Source organism: Trachurus japonicus, chromosome 2 (genome assembly GCF_045865225.1).
Source record: "Trachurus japonicus isolate A0001 chromosome 2, Traja_1.0".
Taxonomy (NCBI): domain Eukaryota; kingdom Metazoa; phylum Chordata; class Actinopteri; order Carangiformes; family Carangidae; genus Trachurus; species Trachurus japonicus.
Window position 1 is genome coordinate 8,060,445 of NC_140908.1, and position 27,430 is coordinate 8,087,874.

Sequence of the window (27,430 nt, forward strand, 5' to 3'; positions counted from 1 at the left end):
AGATACACACACCTTTGTGCATTCCCGAGGTTGTGTTCACTGTTCACCAACCCAAACGTACACTCACAGTCTCAGCCAGGTTTTCTAATTAAAGGCACAGTCACAAGAGATGACTTAAAACACGGGAAGCCACATGCTCCACTAATGAACTTCGCTCTCGGTCAATATCTGCCTGGAGGTCAGACCATTAGGATGTAAGGCTCAGTGGCTGTTTGATGACAAAAGCCTTCCTCCTGTGTACTTGGACTCGTTCTGGGTATTTGGGTTCCATAGATGCAGAGGAAGGATGGAAACGTTTGCTTTTTCTCCCTGTGCTACATTTTTTTTTTATGCAGCATGAATCTTCTGAGGACCACAAAGCAAATGGATGGCGTATCAGTGTCAATATTAGATCCCTGTTTCCATTGCAGTCAGTAAACACAGATAAATGACAACACTGTGTCATACTTTGGTTGCACATGCTGAAGGATTGTGCTCATCCAGGTGCATAATTTTTTGGCCGCTTGGCCTTTCGCGTGCGTGTGTGAATGTGTTTGTGCATGCCGCATTCTGCTTTATGTCGGCCCAGGTTTGTACTCTGAGGTGTGTGAAGCTTATCTCGCGGTAAGGTCCAGTGAGCATGATGATGTCTTTAAGTTTTGTCCCCATTCTGTCCTGAGTTCTTATCTCTCCTCTGGCAGTTGGTGGCACTTTTTTCTTTCCTTTCCTTCCCTTTTCTTTTTTTTCCATTTTTGCTCATATATTCTTCATTTTCACCTTTTGGTCCCTTCGCAAAGGTCAAACTTAGCAGGATCATTTGTGTGTTGACTCTATAGTTCAGAGCAGCAGAGCAGCCCCCATCGCTCTATGTGACTTTAAAGTGAAAAGGCACATCCATCAAATGTTTTTATATCGTTTCTGTGCAGTTTTTTTTCTCTCTCTCTTGGTTTCCTCTGTCAGCTGCAGAAAGTTCAGTGCAGGCACTGATGTCTTCTCAGAGGCACTACTTTGTGGATATTATCTGTCTGCTTGTCAGTCTTCCTGCACTGTCAGGGGTTGTCACTGCGAAGCCAAAGAACATGAGTGGATTTAACAAAGGATGAAGATGGATGTATCATGTTCCACTTGCCGGTTGCTCTTTTCCACTTTTTTCCACCCTCAGCTGCTGTGGCAAAAATCAAACCCACTCAAATGAACACCTTCAGATCATGAAACTCATTTTTGGAAATAGTGGAATAATCACTGATTTCCACCTTAAGGCCATGATGAGATGAGCCTGTTCCTCATCTACCTACATTATTGCCTTTCTCCAGGAGCCATCTAGTTGTTGTTATTAACCCCTTCCTCTCCGTGTCTCTCTGCAGTGATCCGCGATACCATGGCATGCGCAGGGAGTACCAGCAACCCCGAGCCGCTCCCGTCTACGAGGAGCTGGACGCCGCGCGACGCCGAGTCCTGGACAACGACCCACACCGGGTGAGTGCGCACGCCTGTGGGAGTGTCACCCAGGAAATGAATGGATTTTAAATATCGAGTTCTTTTGCAAGACAAAAGTCTAAAAGATTGGGTAACACTTTACTTGAAGCCTATCTCTATAACGCATTATAACCATACTTATAATGAGTTATAATGCAGTTATGGTACTGTATAACTATAGTTATAAACACTCATAAATGATCATAATGCTTTATAACAATAATCATAACACACTATAAAGCATTTTATCATGACTTACAAGGTCAGGTATTATAATACGTTATAATTGTGACAATGCCCACATTGATAATACATTATAAATATAATGTGTTATAATTGGCTTATAGACGTGTATAACTATCATTATAAACAATCATAAATTACCACAAGGCTTTATAACAATAAGCATAACACATTATAGAGTATTTAATAATGGCTTATAAGGTCAAGTATTATAATAGAGTTATAATGCTCTATAATGTGTTATGATTATTGTTATAAAGTCTTATGATCATTTATGAGTGTTTATAACTACAGTACTATAACTGCATTATAACTCATAAGTATGGTTATAATGCGTTATAGAGATAGGCGTCAAATAAAGAGTTACCAAAGATTGAAATGTTAAATGAGAGGAAAAGGTGTTTTATGTACTTGTCTCCAGTCTTCCTGTTTGCCCAGCCTGTTTTCCCCTGTGCCTGTCTCTGTCTATTTTCAGCTCTCTTGTTAACATTTTGAGGTGCTGTGTGCCACCGAGGCGGCGCCCGCTCTCATCCTCATTTAGTTTATGGAGAGATCTATTAGACCGGTGACATTTCCATCCACCCTCTCTCTCCACTCTATACCGCAACCTTCTCTCCTTCTTTCTCTCTTATGCTATTGCTCCATTTTTCCTCTTCCTCTCTGATAGTCTTGTCTGGTCCTAACTCGCTCTACGCTCGTTGTTGTTGTTGTGGCAAGAGCAACAATGGTCTGAAATGACTCACTGTAGCTGCCTCTCCTAACCAAGCTGCACTCCTAAATGTCCCTGAACCCGTATTGATCCAGCCTGAGGAATCATTTCATTTACCTCCGTACACTCCCGAACTCAGCATACTGGCCATGGAAATCAATAGCCATTTATCAGGCATTTTAAAATGGGATTTTTTTAATAGCGAGCCCAAGGATGCAGAAAATCACACTTTGATCTGGTTCTGAATCTCCGAATCTGGCCGCAGCGATTTGCAAAGAACATTTCCTCAGAGCTAGATTTATTTTTCATTAAACGACACAACTGAACAAAGAGAGAAGCAGCGGCATCTGGGAAATATGGGATGGGTTTACCGACGGCGTCGCCGATACCCAATCACCTGCCACAACCTGCCTCCTGCTGTGCTCGCTTCCTCGCTTATTGTAGTCTCTGTTTATTGAGCAATGAAGCCCACAGTCTTCATTAGGCGCTAACACACACACACACACACACACGCACACACACGCCACAGTCGCCTTCTTTGAGGCCTGAAGGGCTTCGTCACTCATTACACATCCCAGTGCAGCATGTGTTTGTGCCTCGGTTCGCCGTGACTCAGTCAGTACCCGAACTCTGATGCAATTAAAGCGCAGCAAGTGTGAGGCGCAACCTCTGATCTGATTGTTATTTCTCTCCCAAAAAAAAGACGGCGGCGTCCACGGTACAAAACCAGCGGTGGGTTCCTCTCCTGAGGAGCCTGATAATGAAACACCCTGCTCACAGTCGCACACACACTCGCGCACACGCACACAGTGAGAATAGAAACACATAAACAGTAAAACATCCGGGAAGGTACAAAAAAAGACAAAAGATGATAATGGAATGTCGAAACACAACAGGATGGCTGACAAATGACGGGGAAAGAATATTTTTAACAATATCATATATTACTGTATGTGTGTGTGTGTGTGTGTGTGTGTGTGTGTGTGTGTGTGTGTGTGGGTGTATGAGTTTGCTTGTAAAACCTATTATTCTTTGTATTCAGTGGTATTTGAATGCAACCTAGATGAGGCATCAGCATTTATATGAACTCAGAGCAGCTGGAAAATAAGTCGACTCTGCGTAAAAGAGAGTGTAACAGGTGAATCATATTCAAACTGTAATAACATATTGAAGAAAAGACACACACACACACACACACACGCCCTGTGGAGAGATGACCACCAAGAGAATAAGCAGAGATATGAATAGACTTTCTGACCACAGCCTGAGCTTTTATCCTCACACTTGTTTACGTCAGCTCGGGTTCACGCGTTACCCAGAATCCTCCACATCCTCAGATGAGAGGGCTACGTTGTCATCTTCGATAAACACACATAAAACCTCTTGAAGAACCAGTTCAGTACTTTAAGAAATAAACGTGGATTAAACCAGTCTCAGAAATACTTTACAGCTGATCTAAATGTTCCCTTTACAGTAAGTTTCCTTTGTTATGTGAATAAAGAAATAATAATTGAAAGCTATTTCCGTGCAGACAGACTGAAGGTGACACCTTTTGATTCACCTGGACATTACTCCACTCACATTTACCTATTTTCTGTCTGTCTCTGTGGCATGAGAGCAGCATAAAAGCCGAGCACTTGAGCGTGGCGCCACTCGCCTGCCTCAGCCTTATGTGATCAACCTTTTAGCCGCCACCACTATCACCACGTCGCGCTGCTCTTTTATGCTCAGCCATTTCTGCAGCCTTGAATGGTTAAAAAGGTTTTTTTTTTTTATTCCACGCTCTCCACACAAGGCCAGGAGCACCATTCTCCCTCTCTGAGTGGCTCTACGTGTTTGAAAGAGAAGAAGAGTGTGCGCCTGTGTCTCCATTTGCTCTGTGGAGCTGGAGGATGTTGGGTAACACACTAACCTGAGCTGACATAAACAAAAAGCAGGAATAAAGAGACGGAGATATCTATTTACGTCTCGTGTTATTCTCTCTACGTGATCTACAGGTGGAGATGTCTGTGTGGGGTGTCGCTGGCTTATAGTGTGTGTTAGTGTGTGGATGTGTGTGTCTTCAGAAAGGACTTCCTGTCCCTTCCTCATTTCTTTCTCCTGACCCCTCTCCCCTCATGTCTCTTGTCTATCTATCTGTCTCTAATTTGACCCATCCTCCGTGTTCCCTGTCTGTGGATAGGTCACACTTGTAATAATCACACTGTCCCTCTCTCTCTGTCTGTTTTCTCTCTATGCTAATGATAGGCCCTCTGTACTGCCTTGATGGCCAATTAAGCTGTAGAAGTACAAGAGCTGTCTCTTTTTATAGACTTTGCTCTATAAGGTAAGTCGGGAATGACTTTGGAGATGAGACATCATTGTCATAGAGACTGATCCTGATAGTTTTTAATTCAGTAGCTCATATTTGAATTATTCTGTGTCACCTTTTAATGGGACACTCCAGTGACAGGACAGGATAGACTGCTTTTTAGTTTCTAAAAGTCCATAAATGCATAAATCCTACATTTCCCATGATACAACCAGTAATATCTTTTCATTGGCCATGTTTTTTTATTCAAACTACTTTGTGACAGAATCTCTCATGAATCCGTTAAGTTAAAATAACCAGTGATAGTGAGTACTTTCAGAATAAAAGTCTTTAAAGGTTCAGTGTGTAATAATTGTCAAGGTTTATTGGCAAAATCTGAATATACTACCCATGAATATATTTGTATAAGTGTATAATCACTATAAAATAACATTTGTTTGTTTTTTGTAGCCTTATAATTATTCTTTTATATATACATATAGCAAGGGTCTTGCTTTAGAGAGAGCCAGAGAGCCAGAGAGCCAGAGAGCCAGAGAGCCAGAGAGCCAGAGAGCCAGAGAGCGCGTTTCACAAGTTTCATGTTCATAATTAAACCAACAAAGAAGGCTGAAGGAAAGTAGAAGGAGGAGGAAACAGCAGACATATCATATCGTAAATGTTTTAGATCTTCACCTCATCGCTTCATGCTCCTGAAATACTCCCAGTCGTCCCAGTGGTGGTATAGAATCTGAACGCTACATATCACAGTTTTCCCCCTATATTACACACTGGATCTTTAAAGTACGCAAGAACCGACGTGGGGCACAAACTGACATAAATGAAGTTATATTTTGCATACGGTCTTGTCGGATGGATCACAAGCTTAAACCCACATGGACCCCACTGGAAGAGCCTGAAGCTCTGATCATATCAGTGCAGTAGAAAAATGACATGTCACTCGTCTTTTCCGCTGCGCGTGTTTTAACTCATGGCTTCCTACTGCTGCCAGTGTCGGCGTTCTCTCTCAATTAGGTTTGTTCGGAGCGACTGCGTTCTGAACCAGATCTCACCAGCGGCGGTTGTATCTGAACCGGGTCTGACAGTCCTCTGCTTCCTTTTAGATTGGGCCCGTCTGTTGGAAAATGAGTCCACACACTTTGATTTTCCACAAGTCTCTTTTGGATCAAGTGCAAAGGACCTCCACATCAGGGGTTATTTCCTCAGACTTGACAGAAGCCGTATCCAACCGATTTCACAGGCTGAGTGCTTCTGCTCATGGCCGATCTTCATGTCTAAAACTTGTGGAGTTTCCCCCTTTGAAATTATCCTCAGTTCCAGATGTTTACATTATCTGCCAGATAGAGTGATGTTGATTATGTTTCCAGTCGTTCCCCTGTTTTTCTATTATGAAGTTCTGAACATATTGTCATTCGTCTTTAAAGGTTCCTTGAGGTTTTCTGGGGGTTTTCTTGAAATTACGGTAAAAACAAAATGATTCCCCTCTTATATTCATGGTTTCATTCTCTCATGCATTCACTGTTGGCCTATTTGCCCCCTAGTGGTTGTGACTGGACATCCCACTGACAGGGATCACTGATTTACCTCCTCTGTGTGACGCAGCTGGAGGCTTCACATCCAACACACAGTGTGTCTTTGTTTCCTCTTGTCCTCATGGCATGTCATTGCATGTTTATTATAATGTAATGTTCTATTGCCTGTGCATTATTATGGCTGACCATGCATAACACGGTCAGCTGAGATGAAAGAAACGACCGTGAACCAGAACCTTGTTTACCCAGGGCGACAAAGACACACTGTATGGGAGGAAGGCACACACACACACACACACACACACACACACACACACACATGAACTCATGCATCTTATCTTCAACTCATTACCCTGTGAGTCGTAAACAACACTGGCAGTACGTGACGCCTTAATGAACACAGAAGTCACAGAAAACCACACACAGCAGCTACACACTACACAGTCATTATGAGACACACACACACACACATAGAGAGAGAGAGACACACACTCTCAAGTCCAGATACGACTTGTCATCCGTTGCGCAGCTGTTTTTTGTACTTCTCTCTAATGTTGTGCGTGTGGACATCCATCACCTTGATGATATTTTAATGTCACATCCTCAGGCTGTCTCAATCGCTCCCCCCCTCTCTCACTTTCCCTCTCCCTCCCACACGTCGGCCATCACTTCATAAATAAACCCCCACATCATTAAGTAAACACGCACCAGCCTGTCACGGTGATAGATGGCCTACACACACACGCACGCGCGCAGACACGCACACACTCTGGTGATCCGTGCGGGGTGCTTCGTGCCCACAGGCAAAAGCCCCGATGGTTTCTGTGCCCCCAGCCCTAATGACTGCGCACGTATTCATCTGTGAACTCGCTGCCACTTCAGCGTTAGAAATGGAGTGACTGGAGAAAGTTATTATCTGGTAACGTGCTTCAGAATATGTCTGCGGGCCCTTCGGGGTTCGGTATTGATCGTTAGTTTTGGGGCCCCCAGTGACTGACCATCGCCTCCTCGTACCACACACACACACGTCTCCTCAACACGGTACAGACTCATTGTGTCTCACTTCCCGGAGACAGACAGACACTCACACGGCGCAGGTGTAATGGACGCGCTGGCAGCCTCGTCCCGCTGTGTGCCCACTGTGGGGGGGGGATGCAACGAAAAGTGTAGTGCAGCCCAGCAGAGAGCAGCTTTCAAAGACAAGAGGCGGACCTCGGGGAGAGGCACCGACGAGAGAGAACGAGGGGAATGGGAAGCAGGGATGGGGAGTGGCAGCAAGAGAGAGAGAGAGAGAGAGAGAGAAGAGAGCACATGTGTTTATGAGAGAGAGGACAAAAGAGAGAGAAAGTAGGAACATGACAAAGCAACAAAGCAGCATCGAAGCAAAAAAAAAAAAAAAAGACTTAAAGAGGCGCCTTAGGGGAAAGATGGGAAGGATGAGACACAGCACATCTAACAGGGGGGAGCTGGATTGGCACGAGGAGGAGACAGATGGGACGGAGGAACTGACAGACACACGGGGGCAGTGACATGAACAAGTGGAGGAATGGAGGAGGAGGAGGAAGAAGTGGTGGATGTAGCACAGGTGAAAGACTGAGACATTAAAACTCTCTCTGGTCTCTGAGAGAAAACCAGCCCCGATAGGAATGAATTGATGCCCAAACCTGATCAGCTACACATCCATCCAATCAAATCAAAATAACTATGCTTCATGTTGCTATGTTAGTTAGATAATCTGTTGCTCACCTGGCAGTAGAAGGTTTTCCCTCCATCAAGCTTTGTTTCCTTGTTTCCATCTCATGTGTGCAGTCTCTCTCGACACCTTTTTCCAAACAGAGAGACTATAGGAGGCCCAGGATGTTGGTCTGTGCCTATAGAGGAAGGTGAGACGGAGACGGCAGCAGCTGGTTCGGGGGCGTTTCTCCGAAGGAGGCAGCACTAATGTTGGTCTAATGTTTGTGTTAATCAGGTTAGCATATGCCCTGTGTGTGTTTGTGTGGATTTGAGGCTTTTCTGATGCACCTGCACCATTTTAATGAGGAACGAGTGAAGGATAACTGGCTAGCATGCACAATCATTCAATATCTCTCCCACTCTTAGCCACTCACTCATACACACTCATGCACACACACACAGACACACACAATCCCCATGGGAAAAGCTGCATTTGAAGGACTTGGATCATCAAGCTGCTTGGATTAAGTCTCACTTTCTATTTTTCACAAACTCGCGCACTTTTAGGGAATTTAATGTGGCCTCCACCGACTTAACACACACTCACACACACCTCATACACAAACACATTAAACACACATCCGTGCACAAATAGTACATGCTAAACATGAACATGTGAAACAGCACCCACACCCATTTTATAACAGACTTTTTAGGAGGTAACACACCACAAACACATAAAAGCGCACACACTCATGATCAACCATGGAAAGGCAACACACACACATTGATGCAGTCACCATCAAAGAGCTGTAAAGTACAGCTGAAGCCAAACTGAAGCCGCTTTCAGAGTTCATTTCTCTGCAGGGGGCTCCAGCCAATTCCATGCTGGCAGCTCTCACACACACACACACACATGCACGAAAAAAAAACTTTTTTTTTTCTTTTTTTTTGAGAAAATCCCATAATTCAGTAATTACAAGAAATGCAGTCTCCTGATCCTGGTTTCCTTGTGACCCCCTCTGAGATTGCTTTTCTCAACGCTCACGTCCAAAACACACATCTCAGGCTTCTGTCACACACAAACACACACACACGAGCGCTGATTAAAGGCTACCCATCGGTCCCTGACTCTCCAGAGCAGGACGAGTGCTATTCTGGCCCCGTATAATTGCACACGCCCCACCGCAAGTTAGTGTTTGGATCATACACCCCAGAATAATCCTGAACAAGCTATACTGTGACCAGCTACTGAAAAATAGGCTAAAGAGGAGGAAAATGACAGGGGAGAATAAGGCTGGAGGTACAGAGCTGCACAGCAGAGCAGTCAGTGATAATGTCGGGTTTAGTAAGGTGATGGTTATGAAATGAAAGTCGTGCTGCAGCGACGTTTCCTCCTTACAAGTCATTCAGTGTGGAAATTCAGCCTAATTTTAGGATAGGGTGTTTTCCAGGGAGGTGAGATAATGCAGCGTTCATACGTAAATGGTCTCATGTTCAAACAGTGGACGCTCTTGTTTGTGGAAATCACCTACAGTACAGTACCGATCTTCACAACAAGTCAAGCCATTAGATGTACAGTAATGCATGTGTGGAGCCTTTGACATTGTGTGTCATGTGTTTGGCCTGTCGATGTTTCTCCTGTCACAGTCTCGTCTGCATCTCAGGGGTGATGTGTGTCAGTCTCAGCCACCGCTCTCACCTATCACACCTGTCATTCATCCGTCAGTCCCCTGTAGGGTTGTAAAGTTATGCACCGTCATTTACAAGTGGAAGTTATGCTAATTTCCCACAGTGAGACTTTGCTATAATCAGCATAACTCCCTCAGTGTAAATGTGAAGCTCATCCGCCCATCCAGTAGCTCTGATGTTTATTCTCTGAGGGTCACAAGGGGATGGTGCCAAAAGTTTATGAACAAATGTGTTAAAGGGATAGTTCAACATTTTGGCAAATTGGCCCATTGCCATAATCCCTATAGTTTCAGGAGTAGGTTCATTACCTTTAATTGTCGGTGCAAGCTATCTTTAGAACGGCGGAGCAGAGCCGTGAGCTGTTCAGCGCTACGCTATGGAGGCTAATGGGATTTCTTGGTTTCCCTCATCAAACTCATCAAATACACAATCCAACAACTCCAAAACGCTCTGGTGGACAAGTTGTGACCTGCACATTCACCACGCTATGAGATACAGTAATAACAGAACATTACAAGACAGAGTCAAACTCCTCCTAAAACTATAGGGATTTGTCAAAAAATGTTGAACTATCCCTTTAAAAGATACAGTCAAAGTTGTTTGGAACAACTTTAACGTATTGTCAATTGTTTCAGTATAGTTGAACACCTTCCTACCAGAGTAGACAATGCTAACCCCTCTTTCCATCTTGGACTCTGTTGAAGATTCATTCATTTTTACAACTTAATGTCATTTCATACTTGACCACTCGTCTCACATCCTCAGCTCCTGGGTTTGTCTGCTCGGTGTGCACCGGAGCAGCTCCTCGCTCACCATCTCTAAAACCCACAGACTCAGACACCATCTGAACTCTTGCTCACACTCTCGGGAGGCAAAGACAAGAGTGAACATCTCATTCCAGCATTATGCGTCTACCCACCGCTATCAAGAGTTTTCACACACATGTATAGCACCTTTCTTTACCCCCCACCCCCCACCCCCTTTTTTTTTCACTCTCTCTCTCTTGGCAAAGTCACAATGAGCGATTCCATCCACGGTCTCCTCCTCTCTGTCCTTGTCTCTCCAGCTCATCCCTGAGGCTCAACACACCGCCTCCCCCCTCTCCTCTCTTTTGTTTTAAGTCGCTTCATTCCGATGCTGCACAGCAACCGGGTGAGGATTTTTTTTATTTATTTCTTCCCTACCTTCTCTCCCTCCTCCCAATCTGGGCCGACGGAGGGCTACAGGGACTTATTTGGTGTCTGTCTTCATCCCCACAGCTTGTCTCTGGCCTACGGGCAAACTGCAGAGTGTGATCTGTCTGCAAGTTGATAGAAATCTCCCATTCTCCTCCTCACTCGTGCTCGCTCTCACTTCAAAGCACGTTACCGCTCTGTTTGGATTAAAGAGGAGAAGGTTTCAGTCTGGCTCGGTTACATATGTGCATGTGTTTGTCCCAGACTTTAAACTAATTCATTCATTTCTGCAATAAATCACAGTATAAGTCTGCAATCGCATCATTTTGCATTAGCACTACATTAATATGGTGCTGAATCCAGGAGCTGCTTTGTTGCAAGATGTCGGTTGTGGCGCTTGAAGACAGTGGAAGCTCGCACGCCGTTACTCTTAGAGGCTGAGGCGTTAAACCGGCCACTTCATCAAACCCTACCTGAGCCAAACGTGGATGTTTTCCCCCCAAAACTGATCCTTTAAATCCACTGCAGCTCAGTCTGAGGTTCAGGAGTTGGCAGGAGTCACTTCAAAGCGTCTGAAGGTCAAACAGATCAACCTCGTGACATTTGCAGCGGGGCAACCAGGAGCTCAGAAAGCCTCCGTCACAGGTTGCCGTGTCAACCCCTCCTCCCCCTCCTCCCCTTCTCTCCCCCACAAGCCCAAATCTGCAACTGGAGGTAGAGGACTTGTTCACCTGAGCTGTGGAGAACAGGCACATGACTTGACAAAACTGGCCGTCAGAAGATGCTGCCGCCGCGTCCACACAAACACAGCTGCACCGAACACAACAATGCTGTCTCTCCCTCTTCCTCACAAACCCCCGTCTACACAAGCCCGTTCTAGGTGGAAATGCTGCACCTTTATTCCACTTCACCGTCCTGTATACAAAGGTTCCAGCTCAAAATGGGGGGGGGGGGGGGCATTGTTGTTTAGCCTTTACGCCAGTAGCGGAGGAAGTCACACAGACAGACCGACACTGAATCATTCCATCTAAAATCATCGCACCCTGGGGCGGCTTTATGTCGGCTTTGTTTGCTGCAGTGTAAACAAACAGAGGTGACATAATGAGAGGTCTTCTTAACAGCAAAATAGCAGAATCTCAGTATAAAAGGGAGCTTAAAACACACCTTTCAGAGAGAGAGAGGGAAGAATGTAACCAGGCGCACACACACACACACACACACACATGTCCACACTCACAGGGGTACTTGGATGTTATTTCAGTGAACAGTGGGGCGGCAAACAAACCCACAGAGGGGGAGAGGAACAGGGACACAGCCCCAGTAAATAAACAGCACCCCATGGCCACTGCCATGGCCACACACACGTGCGCATACACATACAGCCACACGCAGGCACACATGGAACAGGTTAAGGATGCATGTTGATTACAAATTGATGGGGTAACAAATCGCACATGTGCAGGTCAGAAGCAATTTTCCAGATTATTTAAAAACCACTAATTTGTCTTGATGACCCCCGATCAGAGGTTTGATATTCCACTATTAACAATCAGAATAATCTAATAAGAGTGGAGGTGCTTCAGGCAACCAGCTCAGAGGAAAAAGAGCAGCTTGTTTGACGTGCTACATCACTGCTGAAGAGTGATACAAATTGTCCTGTTGCATAATGTTTGTCACTAATTGCCACTTTAGCTAATCAAATACTCTCTTGGGCTGCGGAACATATTTTTCTCTGAGTGTGTTTGTCCACTCGGAGGCAGTGACATCAGCACATTTCCCCAAAGAGTGTAAAAACATCCTTTTGAGCAGCAGTGTCATCTGATGCTCGTAAACATGTTCACTTTATTTAGAATTCATGTAAACGGTCTAAAAGTGCACGAGCGAACGTATTCAGACTGATATAGTCGTCTGCACGGAGCCAGAGGAGATGATGGAGGTCAGCAGTATCGTCGGCTAATGAGCTAAACATTGTTTTCACTCTACCTGTTGCACGCTCATAAAGAGATTAAACCGCAAACACACACACACACATTGATGCCCAAGTGTGAATCCAACTGTATGTAAATGTAAAAAGCCTCTCTAAGGTCAAGAGTTGAGGCCTAACAAATACTAACAATGAAGACAATTACCAGCAGATTGGCCTATTACCAAAATAGACCGCATTCCAGTCTGAGTGTATGTAACCTTTGGTCCCTGTGTGTGTGTGCGGGTGTGTGTGTGTGTGGGTGTGCGTGCACCATCTGCTGCTAACGAGCTCCGAGTGAGCCGGGTCCAGGTGTGGGAGTGTTTAGTGTACACTGGGGGGCAAGTGAGCCTCCTGTTTGAGATATAAACACAGGCACATGCACACACACCGTCTCATCATACAGCATAATCTTGTGTGCCAACAGACCAGACTTGACTAGCATGAAAAGAGGTGCTGTGACCTTTTTTTTGAGTTTCCTAGTTGGTTGTTGGTTGGTAACCATGCCAACAAGCCGATTCGGGCGAACAGTATAAATTTAGGACAGCGGCTTGCAAAGAAACACAAGGAAATGAAAAGGGAAGAAAACACTGCAAAGGCAAACACAAACACACAGTATCGATCAGTCAGCTACGTTGCCTTTAAAGAGAGTGATTCAAGTGCCACCAAAGATGAATCTGAACTCAGACAGTTCAATGCTGCTGTTGTCGACACTGAAAGATTGGGATTTAGTCAGTCTGGTTTTAAAAAGTTTCCTTTCTGCACAATTGCCAGCTAAGTGTGGAGCTTGCCTCCTTATGTGCTATAACTAAAATAAGGATGTATTCAACCAGGACATGTTTTAATAAGTTGGCTGTTGTAATTTGAGTGTTAAAGGGATAGTTCAACATCTTGGCAAATTGGCCCATTGCCATAATCCCTATAGTTTTAGGAGTAGGTTCATTACCTTTAATTGTTGGTGCAAGCTATTTTTAGAACGGCGGAGCAGAGCCGTGAGCTGTTCAGAGCTATGCTACAGAGGCTAATGGGATTTCTTGGTTTCCCTCATCAAACTCATTTAATACACAATCCAACAACTCCAAAATGCTCTGGTGGACAAGTTGTGACCTGCACATTCACCACACTATGAGATGATAACAGAACGTTACGAGACAGAGTTGTTTTCGAGGTAAATTCATGCAAAACCGCTGAAGCGCGTTCCCGTCGGGGGCAGTTTTTCGACAAGCAGTCTCTGCATTTGCCTCTAAAATAACTCTGTCTCTAACGTTCTGTTATTATCTCATAGCGTGGTGAATTATCTCATAGCGTGGTGAATGTGCAGGTCACAACTTGTCCACCAGAGCGTTTTGGAGTTGTTGGATTGTGTATTTGATGAGTTTGATGAAGGAAACCAAGAAATCCCATGAGCCTCCGTAGTGTAGCTCTGAGCAGCTCGCGGCTCTGCTCCGCCGTTCTAAAAATAGTTTGCACCGACAATTAAAGGTAATGAACCTACTGCTATGACTGTAGGGATTATGGCAATGGGCCAATTTGCCAAAATGTTGAACTATCCCTTTACATATACATTTCTGATTATCACACATGAGCTCACTCCGCGGCCTGGAGCCAGGTCAGACCGGCCTTGGGCTCGGACAGAGAATCTAACTCTGAATCAAGTATTGAGTATGTGCACGTACACTGGTGTTCTCAATCCTATTTCTTATCTGCTCCCTCTCCTCCCATGGGGGAGTCGGCACAATCTCATCACAGGGAAGAGGGGGCTGGATAAAGGGTGATTTCCGCCTCATCGTGCCAGGGCGCGGGGGCGAGGCTGCCAACAGGAGGTGGGCATGGGGCGCCAGGCAGAGGCTCCACACTGAGACACATGCTTAATTAGCATCCAAGATGGATGGAGGGAGGAAGAAAAGGATGGATGGATGCGCGGAGGAATAGACGGCAATACAGGAGGCTAATTATGCCGTTTGAAAAGAGGCGGCGGAGAAAAGCGGTTTGGAAAAAGGCAAATCTGAGCATCTCAGTCACGGGACGAAAGCGCAGCTCAGGCATTGTGTCAAAGCACTTGGACTCTCATTTGAGGCTTTTTGTATATATGAGCATCACAAATTTACAGCAAATCCAAAAGTGCTCCAAGAAATTCATTTCCTGAGCTCCGGCAATACTTTCTGATGAATGCGACAGCTGTGCTGCTAGAGTTGATTGGTGTGGGTGTGGGTGTGTGAATGTGTGCGTGAGTGTGTGTGTGTGTGTTGTGTTCCATTGCTTATCATCTGGCACTGTCAAGGCAGAGCTTTCTAATTTGGAAAAATGGAAAAATGACTTTCTGCTCATTCACGCTCGCACACGCGCCAACCATTCTGTCAGAGGCGTTTGTCAGCTGCTCGGATTGCGGCACACAAACGCAATGACTCCACAAAATGATACACTTTCTAAGGAGATTGTTCTGATACGTTGAAGCTCATTTGCTTTTCCCCCTGATGAGAAGGTATTGAAATCAGCCCCACGATCTGCAGATTGAAAGGTTCGGGTTTAGGTTACACAAAAAGTGCACACACATGCACACAACTTAACAAAGCCTCTTAGGTTTTAGAGCTTTACCACCTGACACTCATGAGAAATAGGAAATTCCCCGTCATGTGTGTCCAGAGAGGCGCTCGGCTTCTGTCTGTAAAATACATTAACTTTTCCACTGATAACCACACACACACACACACACACAGACACACACACACACATGCTCGCTCACTGTATATGATGTCAGCGGGTTCAGGACGAGGACGTGAACTCGCGTTGCGTTCAGGTGCGTGTCGTGGCCTCTGCTCGCTGACCGCCGCCGCCGCCTCCGAAGCCTCGCTGCTGCATCTTCACTTCAACCCGGCTGAATTTCAAATTGCTGTTTTACCAGTTGCCATGGTGAGACTGAGACTTGTTTCCTGTTTGTTTTCTTGTGTGTCTGCGTGTGTGTGAGTGAGTGAATGCCACAGCAATGTTTCAAGGCATATCATCTGCTACTACAGCTAGCTGTCTAAATTGGGGAAATGGGTTTCTGCCTGAATGCATCCATATGACAGACGTCACTAATCTGTGTGAGTTAATAAAGGGATCATCCAGACCTATGGCTGGAGGCTATTATGTTAATACAATCAACGCACAAAGAAATCCACTCATTTTATCTAAACACACATTTCCTCCCTTCCTCATCATTCTCTTCCTCTCTCCTCCTACTTAGAAGATGTATTATGGCTTTCACACACACAGACACACACACACACACACACACACACATGCATGCAGGAGGTCCTCCACCTGAGTCCCAGCTTCTTGCTGAGACTAATGCCCCCTTTACCTCACATTATGCAGCTCTTTGCATAATGTCCCCCACGTAACACACACACACAAGATGGAGCATTCACTTCCCGACATCATATTAAACCTGCACACAAAGACACACATTACCCTCCCCGACTCGACTACCATAATATTAACATACACACACGCACACACACACAGGCACAAAGCCACTCCAGTGAATAGAGCAGCAGCCATGGCTCTGATGTGCTTTCACTTCCTGGCTCCCATTCAGAGACATTAGAGCCCCCTACATTACAGAGACATGCTAATGATATCTGCTAATGCGCCGCTGCTACATTGACATGCAGAATGAGTCTGAACTCATACGTACATGCAAAACAGAACAATGGAGCGGTCCTGCATGGCTTCATTTAGGCTCTGTGTTTGTGATATTAAACGTGTGTAAGTGGGTGATCCCTTTGATAGCCTGGATCAAACGCGTGGCGGCTGCTCTGCCTCTTCAGATTTCCATGTGTGTTTCTGTCAAAGCCGTGATTGCTTGTTTACACACACATGTGCACGCGTGTGTGCAGTGCACGTTACGCCACAGCGGTGCGTTGTGTGTTTGTCCGATGAAATGTCCATTGAGTAAACAGCCTGTGTTTGTATGTGAAAACTCAGAGCCCAGAACGTAGATTATAGATAATTGAAACTGTATGCTCTGTCCCCCCATGCCCCCCCCTCCTCAGCCTGCAGGGATGGCTTGTACAAACCCCCCTTGTGGACCTCAGACCACCTCCACACTTGCGCAACTGAATTCAAAACCACATCTTATCTTTGCTCCGACCCACAGATTCAGATGTTCAACTGTTTTTCACATCAAACATACCATATGATGCGTTCAGGGAGAAACCGAGAGAAAAAAACCCAGTCCTATCTCTGCACAAACAGCGTTAACTTTAATACGTTTCCCACATATTACAGGTGTTATCATTGATTCGTGAGCATAAAAAGCGATTGCACCTGAGGCAGCCGGAATTGGTTTGCGATTGTCATTAATGAGCAGCGATAAATCAGCACTTTATATTCATGTAGTCGTTTGATGACAGAAACAGAAGCTTGGTGCCATTAAGAACAGCAGACTCACAGATGGGTGTCAAATGTAGTCTCAGTGAGCTATTGGAGCACCAGCAGCAGCCGAAGAGATGAACACCGTCCCTCTGAGAGACACTTCCTCATTTTGCGCTTTTATGCCGATCCCAAAATCCTCCATAGGTGGAGGTTGAGATCTGCAGAGCACATGCTTCACATCATCATCACCACCATCATGGAGGAAGCACCACACTACGTCCTGTATGGAGCGTTTGTTTTCCTTCTACTTAACGCTCCTTCAGTTCATCGCCATCTGTAAGTGTTCATGGGGTTCGATCCCGGCTGCAGGAGCCACAGTTGTGTTTCCGAGGACAAAGAAGATGAGATTTTACTGGCTCAGTCTCTTCACCATTTGGCATTTAACTGTGGACAGAGGACGACCAGAAAATTAAAAACCTTCCTGAGCGTTCCCACATGTATCCGCCCCCCCCCTCGCCCCCCAGCGTGGACGTGGCTTTAATCAATCATTTCCTGGTGCGTGTGTGTGCGTGTGTGGATGGAAGACAGATCTACTCTTTGGTCAAAAACCCACTCGAAATGTTGTTTTTTTTTGTGTGTGTGTGTTTGCTGGAGCTGTGTGTATCGGAGGGGCACCGCGCTTAAATGTGGTTGCACATGTTTACGTTACCACATGTGGGGCATTCCTCGACTTCTCCACGTCTTTATGTTTTGTGTCCGCTGAAACCACACGGCTGCACACAGACACACAACATGCTTCAAATGCTCAATGTGCAATTTACAGGCTGGGATGTTAGCGAGGTTAAATATACAGCCTGAGGTCTGCAGGGATCGTGCACCAGTTTTTTCTCTTTTTCATCCGATCTCCAGCTGCGTCGTCGTTGGCTTCCAGTTGGAGTTCAGTGCCTTGCTCAAGGATGTTTTGGCTGAACCTTCAGATTTCTCATATTTACTCACTCATATACTCTGCTGTGTCTCTTCACAGATGGTTCCAAGAGGAGGCGAGTCCCGACCGGCGCATCGCTACGACGACGTAGACCGCCAGTACGCCACACACCCCAGGTGAGCCCGCCATGTGAGGGGATAACTTCTCGCCACTCCTTCCTTTTGTGTGTGCCCCCCCCCCACACACACACACACACACACACACACACACACAGAGAGACACACACGACACAGACTAATCCTCTTTGGAGCTTATAATTAAATCTGGAGTGTTTGCCTTGGGAGTGTCTACTCATCCCAGGAACAGGAGTGATCAGCCCTCCGGAGAGCAGGGCACAGGCAGCAGGATCACACACACACACACACACACATGCACACACACACACACACGCGCATAGTGGATGGTTTGCTTTTCTGAAGGATGTATAACCTCTAGTGTGGGTTTAATGGAACGACACGTTTCTTTTGTTTGCTTAAATGTTCTCCTGTCAAATTAAAGGCATATGTACACTCACTCATACTCCTCTGCTCTCCATACAAGTCCTTCCCAGCAGTGATACAGCTCACACACACACACACATGCGTCAAAGCTCACCAGAATATTCAAAGTGCACATGTGTGTGTGTGAGTGCAAACTGAGCAAACGCCTTTTTTTTTTTATATCCTTGCAACGTTTGCGCCCCAACAGCTAAGTGGAGCGCGGAGTGGCATGGTGCGAGGAAAGTGAGAGGAGGAGAAATGTGGAGAAGAGGGGACACCGGGATGGAGAGGAGGAGGCGAGTGAGAAAAAGAGAACAGTCATTTCACGGGTTATTGCCCCTCCTGATATGACAGGCACCAGGGAGCGCAGACATCGGCACTGGCTCAGGGGGACGAGACTGTTGTGAGAATCTGGGGGAGAGAGGAGAGCAGAGAGAGGGAGAGAGGGAGGGACATGACAGAGAGATTAGCCAACTGTAACTCTGGAGGCAAACCCAAACAGAGACAGACAGGCTGAGGGACACTCTGCTGACCACTGACAGCTCAGTCCAAACTCTACTTCACAGGAACAGAAGAACAAAGTCATTTACGATCTTATCACAGTCTGAAGTGGTTGGTTTAAATCCTGGCCCCCTGCTTTCTGTATTTTATCGAATCGTTTTCACCGTTACTTTCCTGCTAAATGTCATTTATTCCACATTCTTGCTCAAAGAAAAGGCAAAATTCCGTTATTTAAGTGAATAATTGGGTAAAAACTACACTTGTTCTCTAGTTTCTGCTACTTATGTCGTTTTTGAATATTTCTATGTTTTGAAGCATCGTCAGTGAAATATGCCGGATATATCTGACGTCACCTTGAGCGTTGGGGAACTGTAACTGGCAGTTGTTTTTTTCTGTTTCCTTACATTTTATAGACAAAAGGATTAAACAGAGTTATAATCAGCGGATTAACTGATAACAAAATACTGCGTCCTCAGCACTTTTCTCTACTTAAACTGTGTATTCTCAAAGAGGCTTTTATTCACACATAGAAACTTCCTGTTTCTGGCAGATTATAGATAAGGAAGTTCATCTGAAAGTTCAGATGAAGAATGAAACTTAAACTAAAACTAAAAACTCTAATAGAGTTCATATAATGATGCTCAGTTGTTTGAGGTTTACATAATACATCCCAGCAGGAGCCGTCAGAGTCTCTTGTCTTGACAAACATGACAAATCCTGTTCAAATAATGTTTATTACCTCAAGAAATATTCTCATTGTTATTTAACAGTTGTTGATCTTCCTCTATGAAGTATTTTTGGGCCCGAGACCCAAAGGATGTTGTCTGTTTGAAATGCATATGGTACAGTTAACATGTTCCCGGAGACGTTCGCCTCAGCAGAAGAGCAAAAAGCAAGACTAACAAAAGGCAGAGGAAATGTGCCAGATAGTGTGTGAACACTTTTGAAACTCACATGTTTGTGTTCTCGTGTCTGATGTTTCCGTAAAGATAAATCATGACTCCTCGGCCCCCAAAAACTCCTCCGACACCCCCTAGCATAACTACAGAGGCGAGAGGAGGAGGAGGAGGAGGAGGAGGGACGCAAATATATTCCGGGAAGGTTTTTTTTTTTTTTTTTCTTTCTCATTGAGCGGGGAAAACAGGAGAGAAAGAGAGAGCAGACACAGCAGTGAATTGAATGCATTTTTCAAAGTGGAGCTGAACTTTGTGCAAAATCCCCCCGGGGGCCGCCATTATTGAAAGCCATTTCCTCTCAAAATGAGTGCGGCTCCACCATTGGCCTGGCTCTCATTAGCATACATTTGGCCTGCCTTTGTGTGGAGCCGGCTTGGGCTGCAGCTGGAGGGGAGGGAGTGAAGGAGGTGAGTGTGTGTGTGCGCGTGAGTGTGCGTGTGTTTGTGTGTGTGTGCATGGATAGCACAGGAGATGCAGCAAAGCGTCTCACAGATGGGAGCATATGGAGCGACAGGGAGAAGGATGGGGATGAAATCGAGGCAGAATCAAGATGTTCAGACAAACACTAGAGTGTGTTGTTAAAAGTCAACATGTCCATGCACATTATAGCTCCCCTAATGAAGGCATGGACTCTTAGATTTATATTTCAACCTCTATTTTTTTCAATTTCATACTTTTTGTAGCTTTAACAAACACCATATATTCCAGTTCCTCTTGTTTGCCCTCTTACCCACTTACTTTTTTCATCGTATTGGAAAAACACTTCTCATCACAATCCTGCAGCCCAAATTGTGGCTCCTTTATTATTCCCACCTCTCGACTCAAGAGTTTCTTTGGACCAGAAGGAGTGGATGCCAGAGTAGCAGGGGCTGATGGAAAGAAAGTGGACCTCAGCCTGGGACTTAGCGCCAAGGGCGGCTGCTCAGCAGCCAACAAGACAGGCTAGAGTCTGGGAAAGAGGATTTGAAAAGAGGGCTGGAAGTGGCAGCGTGGAGAGGTTTGCCCCAGGGAGGGTGATAGTGCTATTTTGGCTCTTGCTTCCATCTCCATTGGCCATTAATGCTGGGGTGCAGCTCAGCTTCCAGATAGGCCCTGTGCTCGGGGACACACACCAATGTGCACACGCAGACACACACATGTGGACATATGGAGGATATTAACATCATTACCAATTCAAAGCAGCGGGTCATGGGCGCAGCGACCCAGCCTCAGGTTATCCAATCAGAGCACCCCCTGACCCACTCCCCCAAGGTGATTGGATTAGGGGGAGCGGGTTGGAGCGGCAGCGTTGCTGGCCAGGGCTGATAATTGGCTGATTAATGTGCAGCCGATGGCCAGTGAGTCAGAGAGCACAGGGCTTCAACCAGGGGCCGACCGGCCTCATGAAGCTGCTGTCACATCTGGACAATGGAAATGACCCTCTGAGAAGGACAGGAGGTGTGTATGTATGTGTGTGTGTGTGTGTGTGTGTGTAGTCCATTTGGCTCCTCATAACCAAGACTTGACCTGAGACATGGGTTTAAATGACACTGAGACTCAGGCTGGGTGGGGTCGCACTGGTTTACTGTGTATCCGGGGAATGTCAGTCCGTGTAATCCAGGTGGATCTGAGTGATATAGCACATATTTCTCATGTGTGTGTGTGTGTGGCTTGTCATCTGAGGAGCTTCAAGCGCTCTCTGCCCCTCCTTTACAAAACAAGCAGCAACTTTTCCGATTGCCCTCTGCATGTTGAGCATCCTCAGGCCTGTGGGAAAGTGTCCCTGAACGCCTCTCGTCTGACCTTTCTGAAAAAGCGTCCATCCCACTTGGTTTTCTCCTCCATGTCTCTGCTCACAAACCTTTTCACCCCGGTTGTGTCCACTCAGGTCCTAATGAGCCACGTCCAGGCTCAACACACGTAGTAGGTGCTGAGAATAGACAACAATAAATGGCTTTGCCCCCTCCTAAGTGAAAGCAATCTGTTGATTAGAATAGGATGAGTAAATAAGGAAAGATGAGGGGAATATTAAAAATGAAATTCCCTCTAAAATACTCATATTTACTCATCCATTTCTGCTCCACTGGCTGATTTTGTCAACCGGAAATAAGCTCTCAACAAATTCACTCCTACCCAGCACGGTTGGACGGCCATATTTATTGCAAAGGTCCGTTATCATTTTAGGGCAGTAATGTTGTTAAAGCTCTGTAGTTTGGGGCTCGGATGGCTTTTTTTTTTTTTTTTTTTTTTCAAGGTCAGTGGAGAAATCATATTTGCGCTGCCTTCGCTCCCGTCTTTATTAAAACCCAATCCTTCTTTCTAGCAGCTTCAGAAGTGATCAACTGTTTCCCCACCTACTGCTGTCCAGCTGTCCAATAACTCACTTTAAACTCACCCAATTCACTTAGAGTTATTGTCTCTGTAACTCATTTAATTTCTTGGCTCCTGGAGAGTTCCCTGTGTTTCTTTTTCCACTGTCGGATTTTCAACATTTGCCCCATAACAGCCTCCGACATCTTTCCGGAGCCCTACATGATTGGTTTAAGAGGTGATGTGACCCCCCTCCTCTCTTTTATTGTTGAATAAGCAGCCCGAGAGCATCTAAAGTAATGTGTGGATTATTTTTGTTTGATTGCCAGAGAGGTGCTGTGACCCCTCTATTATTTGTGGGTCCCTTTTATGAAGGAACGGGGGCCCCTCGGTGTGCGGAGGCAGCAATATTTGTCCAGCTTACGGTGTTTGTGCTCAGACACAGGAGAACGTAATGGAATCAGCAGTAGGAAATGAAAGGGCTTTAGCCGGCGCTGTCACATGCACAGCTGAGGCACCAGTGGCTCTACCTGTTTACAATAACTTCCCCTTTTCTCTTCTCCGCATTTTTCCCTGATTCCATCAATCCCTCCGTCTGCATTTTTCATTTGCCTCTGTTTATATCTCTCCTACGTCTCTTTGTATCTCGTCTCGCCCGCTGTCTTAGAAAGCCCTTCCCTCTCCATCCCTCTCTCTCTCTCCCTCTGTCTCTTTCTCTTTCTCTCTCCCACAGTCTCCCAGGTCTGTGTATGGGAAAATGAAATCATCACTTCATAAATAAACCAAAAGATATACACTCTGAGGCCTCAGCGCTCCCTGTGAGCTCAGCGAGAAATACAAAGACTGTCATGTACAAGTCTGCATGACATTCAGCCCACAAATACAGACGGACGGGCAGCTCTGTGGAGGAGACGCAGGAGTCAACGTGAATTCAAATGCTCGTTTCTTTGCCCAGAATAGAAAACAATACAATAGAATACAAAAGGTATACAGTGAACTTAGTTTGAACTGTGGAAAATGGAGTAATTGTATGAGTTGTGGGGTACCGCAAAGAAATCCCATCTGTTTCCATCATTAACTGTTACCGTGCTGCTTTTTCCCCGGCACGTCTCCATTACATGTTTCACTTTCCCTCTTGTCCTAGAAGTCAATCCCAAACCTTTGACCTCCCCCACTTATGGCTGCATATGTTTTTAAGGGCCAGAAAAGGAGCAATTTGTTCTCTAGGACTCAAAAATCCTTAAATTTAGTTGAGAGCACTGGAATAAGATGAAAGAACGTGGTTGAATAAATGGTTATTGATGGGCATCTGAATGATGACATCTCTGAGATGATGAATGAGTCATTAAATGTTCCAATGAGCTTCATGAGTGGAGTGGTTTACACACACAGGCTGTTTGCCCCGGTGCCTCCCATCTCTCCTCACCTTCTCATTTCCAACCCAAAACTCCCACGTCGCAGTCGGAGCCTCTGCTACCTGCCACTGATACTGTACACATTCCCTGTCACTGCTCGGCAGCGAGTGTAAACACGGGGCCCATTTAGATGAGGCACGTGCGCGTTAGGTGAGAGCCAATTTCCACTGCTGTTGTTGACATAGGCCGGTTTGATTAGCAGAGCTGCCTCCACAGCCAGGGCCAGAGTGGCTAATGGTTTCCTCTGCCGTGGAGCCAGCCAGGTCTGCTCTGTGTCTGTAGCACTCAGCTAGCACTGCACCATTAGCGCTACGAGTGTGTGCTAGTGTGTGTATGTGTATGTGTGTGTGTGTGTGTGTGTACGTGAGCAGAGTTTGGACATTTAGGGAATCTGGAGACTGCATCATAGACTAATGAATATGTCAGCTTTCTAAATATGCTGCATTACATCTTTTAAATAAACATTTTGTACAGTAACTGATGACCACAGCGGTTTGGCTGCGACTTATCTAGACAGCAGGAGCACAGACGCTGACAGCAGTACCTGAACCTCCGACTGAGTGATCTAATGGAGGCATTTCCACTAGTCTCTCTGCAAATGATAACACATTAAACATTTTACCCAGAAAAAGTATGTGCACACCCGCATATCAATGTCTTTGTGCGGAGGAGTGTTTGGCAGTGAGGTGCAGCAGCTGCTTTTTTTTTTTTTTTGTGCAGAGCAATTAATGTATTTTACATGCAATGCATGTCTCTTCACTGTCAGTGGGCTTAACAGGTGAGCACATAGCCGGCAGATGTGTTTACATATGCATCTGTATGTTCTCTTCATCTTGGCAATCACAACGCTAATAAGTGAAACATGCTAATGTAATTTAGGTGAGTGCAGTTAATTGTCTCAGAATTTGCGCTAATCGTTCATGGATGTGCGAGAACAGAAGACGACAAACACGCTTCCTTAAACTTTAAAGGGATAGTTCAACATTTTGGCAAATTGGCCCATTGCCATAATCCCTATAGTTTTAGGAGTAGGTTTGTTACCTTTAATTGTCGGTGCAAGCTATTTTTAGAACGGCAGAGCAGAGCCGCAAGCTGCTCAGAGGCTAATGGAATTTCTTGGTTGAAGAGCAAAACGCTCGAAACGTTGTCCTTTTATCATGTAGCCCTCTAATAAATTATTTTCTACTTTGGGAGAATACAATGTGGCGAGTTCTCTCTTTTTTTTCCAATGGACCAATTTGCCAAAATGTTGAACTTTCTCTTTAAACAGAAGGCGGAACGCTGTTCAAACTATGACTCGTCATGAACTCTCAGGCTGCTGTACAGAAAAGCACTGAGTGATGAAATTATCATTTCTGTGTGTTTGTCACGTGGTTGTCGTCCAGCTCGTTACTGTAAAGCACTCATGAGGTCCAGGGGTATTTAGGGCAACCAGGACAGTGTGTGTGTGTGTGTGTGTGTGTGTGTGTGTGTGTGTGTGTGGGACTAATAAGAGCCTGTGAGCTGTTGCAGAAGGGGGTGGTGAGGGTTACTAATTTCCTCCTTCCATTTCCTAGAGGCAGGTGCAGCATACCCCCCCCTCCACCCCCTATCTCCCACGCTATCACCATACACCCAGATTCTTCACTGTCATACGGAGGAAGCTGTGCCTAAACGGCAACACAGATGGACACACATACACATTCTTCTTCGCTCACCGCTGAGTATGTAATCATATACACTCCCAACGCGTATTCACATGCATATAAATATGGCCATAATATTGAGTCTATTGCTATTTGCAGTCACCACACACACTCACACATTCACACAGTTTCAGAGGTGGGTAGCGGTGTGGTATATGGTGCTGATGTTCTCAACGTGTGAGTCAGATGTATTACACGGTGTGTCATTACAGCTCTCCACTCTGGTTTGTCCCAGTGCTTCACATCACACCCTGCTCTGCTGTTGCATATAGACCTCAGAGGGACAGAATGTCTTTTTTTTTTTTGCTGTCGTTTTCCATCCAGATTGCTTTTGGGGGGTTTTGCAGTTAAAGCATCAAATTTAAAGATTAAACTCAAAGACCCTTTTTACACACAAGAGCTTAGATGATAAATAGAAATCAATAATAATGTAGAAAAATGGTTAAGTTTCATTTATCTGTGAATAATCTCTTCCCAACAATATTATACTCACTGTCACTCCCATCAAATTGTAGCTTTGAGCTACTGATGAAGCTTTTTTTCAACATCACCAGTGCATTAGATAATAACAAAGAGGAAAAACAAACCTGCCAAGTATTCATTTCTTTTTGAAAGTCCTTCCGTTTGCTTCTCTTCACACTCATTGCCATCTATTTATTTGTTGCACTCAGAAACATCTCATTTGCATTTGATTTTTTAATTAGATTTTTTATTTTGACATTTCAAAAGTACACACGAAACTCCGCTGACAGCTGAATGAAAACACGACCACTGTCTGCATGTCTCTGTTGTCATAAGCTCTTTTCAAACTGGATTACCCGTTCTGACTCAACCCCTTTAATTGTCATTACCAACGGCAACCAACATTTTAATTCAGCAGGAATCTGCCATGTTTGACATGTTTTTTTGTTTTTTTTTTGGCTCTGGAGGCCATTTCCTAAAAAAGTAACTTAAATGCTGTGATTGTGGTTAATACATGGATAAACTCCACTGCATCTCTCTATTTTTGTCTTTCTGTTTAACTTGTGTTCCTGCTCATTGTGTTCCTCTCGTGTGTTTGTGTTTCTTTGTCTTGCTCACTCCTCTCTTTCCCACACTGGTGCGCTACGTAGCACACAAGCTCCCTGATGCAGTTACGTAAGTTAACAAGTAAACACAGATCTCACTGTGACACTTGCGATATACAAACACAGCCGTGCACTCATTCCCGGCTCAGACCCCGCTGAAACACTGGGAATGTTTTATTCAACTCCGCCAAATGAAATCATGATTTATGTAGAGTTCATATTCTCTGGACATTTAAAATGGTTTGAGGGGATTTCAGGTTGGCACGGGCCGAGCTGCAACACACACACACAGACTCACACACTCAGCACATGCACCTCCAACCCAAGCTGCAGCCAGCTGTGTGACCCAGGGATGAAGAACTGCCCGTGGGTCACTGAGGCCCACGGACCCTCTAATCCCCCAGCTGCTTGGCCGGACACACACACACACAAATGCATACTCATACAGTTGCAGGCCGTCATGCTTTTACACACAATCTCTCACAACTTCCCTTACATTTACAGGTTTTTTTTTCAATATTATTACAAAATTTAAATTGGATGGTAAAACAAGGTTAAATGGTAGGACTTTCTTCTTTCTACAATCACATTCCTACTGTCAGTCACCGGCCTCCCTGAAGAAACATAAATACTCCCATATGAGCAGGCACAACAATGGCAACCCCACAACCCAAACTCAGCTACTCGACTTAGGCTACTTTACCATGTCAAGGCAGGGTCAAAGGTCATCCACAGTCCTGAGTATCAGGCCACTAAAGGAATTCCTCCCACTTTGTTTAACCCTTAGTCATCCAGGAAATTAAAGAAAGGAAGTATTTAAAGTTGCATTCAAGAAGTCAAACTAAGTCTGGAGCATTTACTTGTCATTGATTGAGTCAAACAGCGACTGTGTAGTGATTGTAGAGTAATGGATGTTGATTTTTCTGCAGTTTGCATCCATCAG

The 27,430-nt window shown here is 45.2% G+C and overlaps 1 protein-coding gene across 1 annotated transcript in view; it reads left to right on the forward strand.

Annotated features, from left to right (window-relative positions):
* The window catches only part of pard3ba (par-3 family cell polarity regulator beta a), a 143,272-nt gene that overhangs the window by 111,964 nt on the left and 3,878 nt on the right, over nucleotides 1-27,430 (forward strand). Inside the window, exons 22-23 of the mRNA XM_085798114.1 lie at nucleotides 1,344-1,455; nucleotides 18,135-18,211. Coding sequence (XP_085654240.1) covers nucleotides 1,344-1,455; nucleotides 18,135-18,211 — 189 coding nt within the window. The remainder of the gene's footprint in view (nucleotides 1-1,343; nucleotides 1,456-18,134; nucleotides 18,212-27,430) is intronic.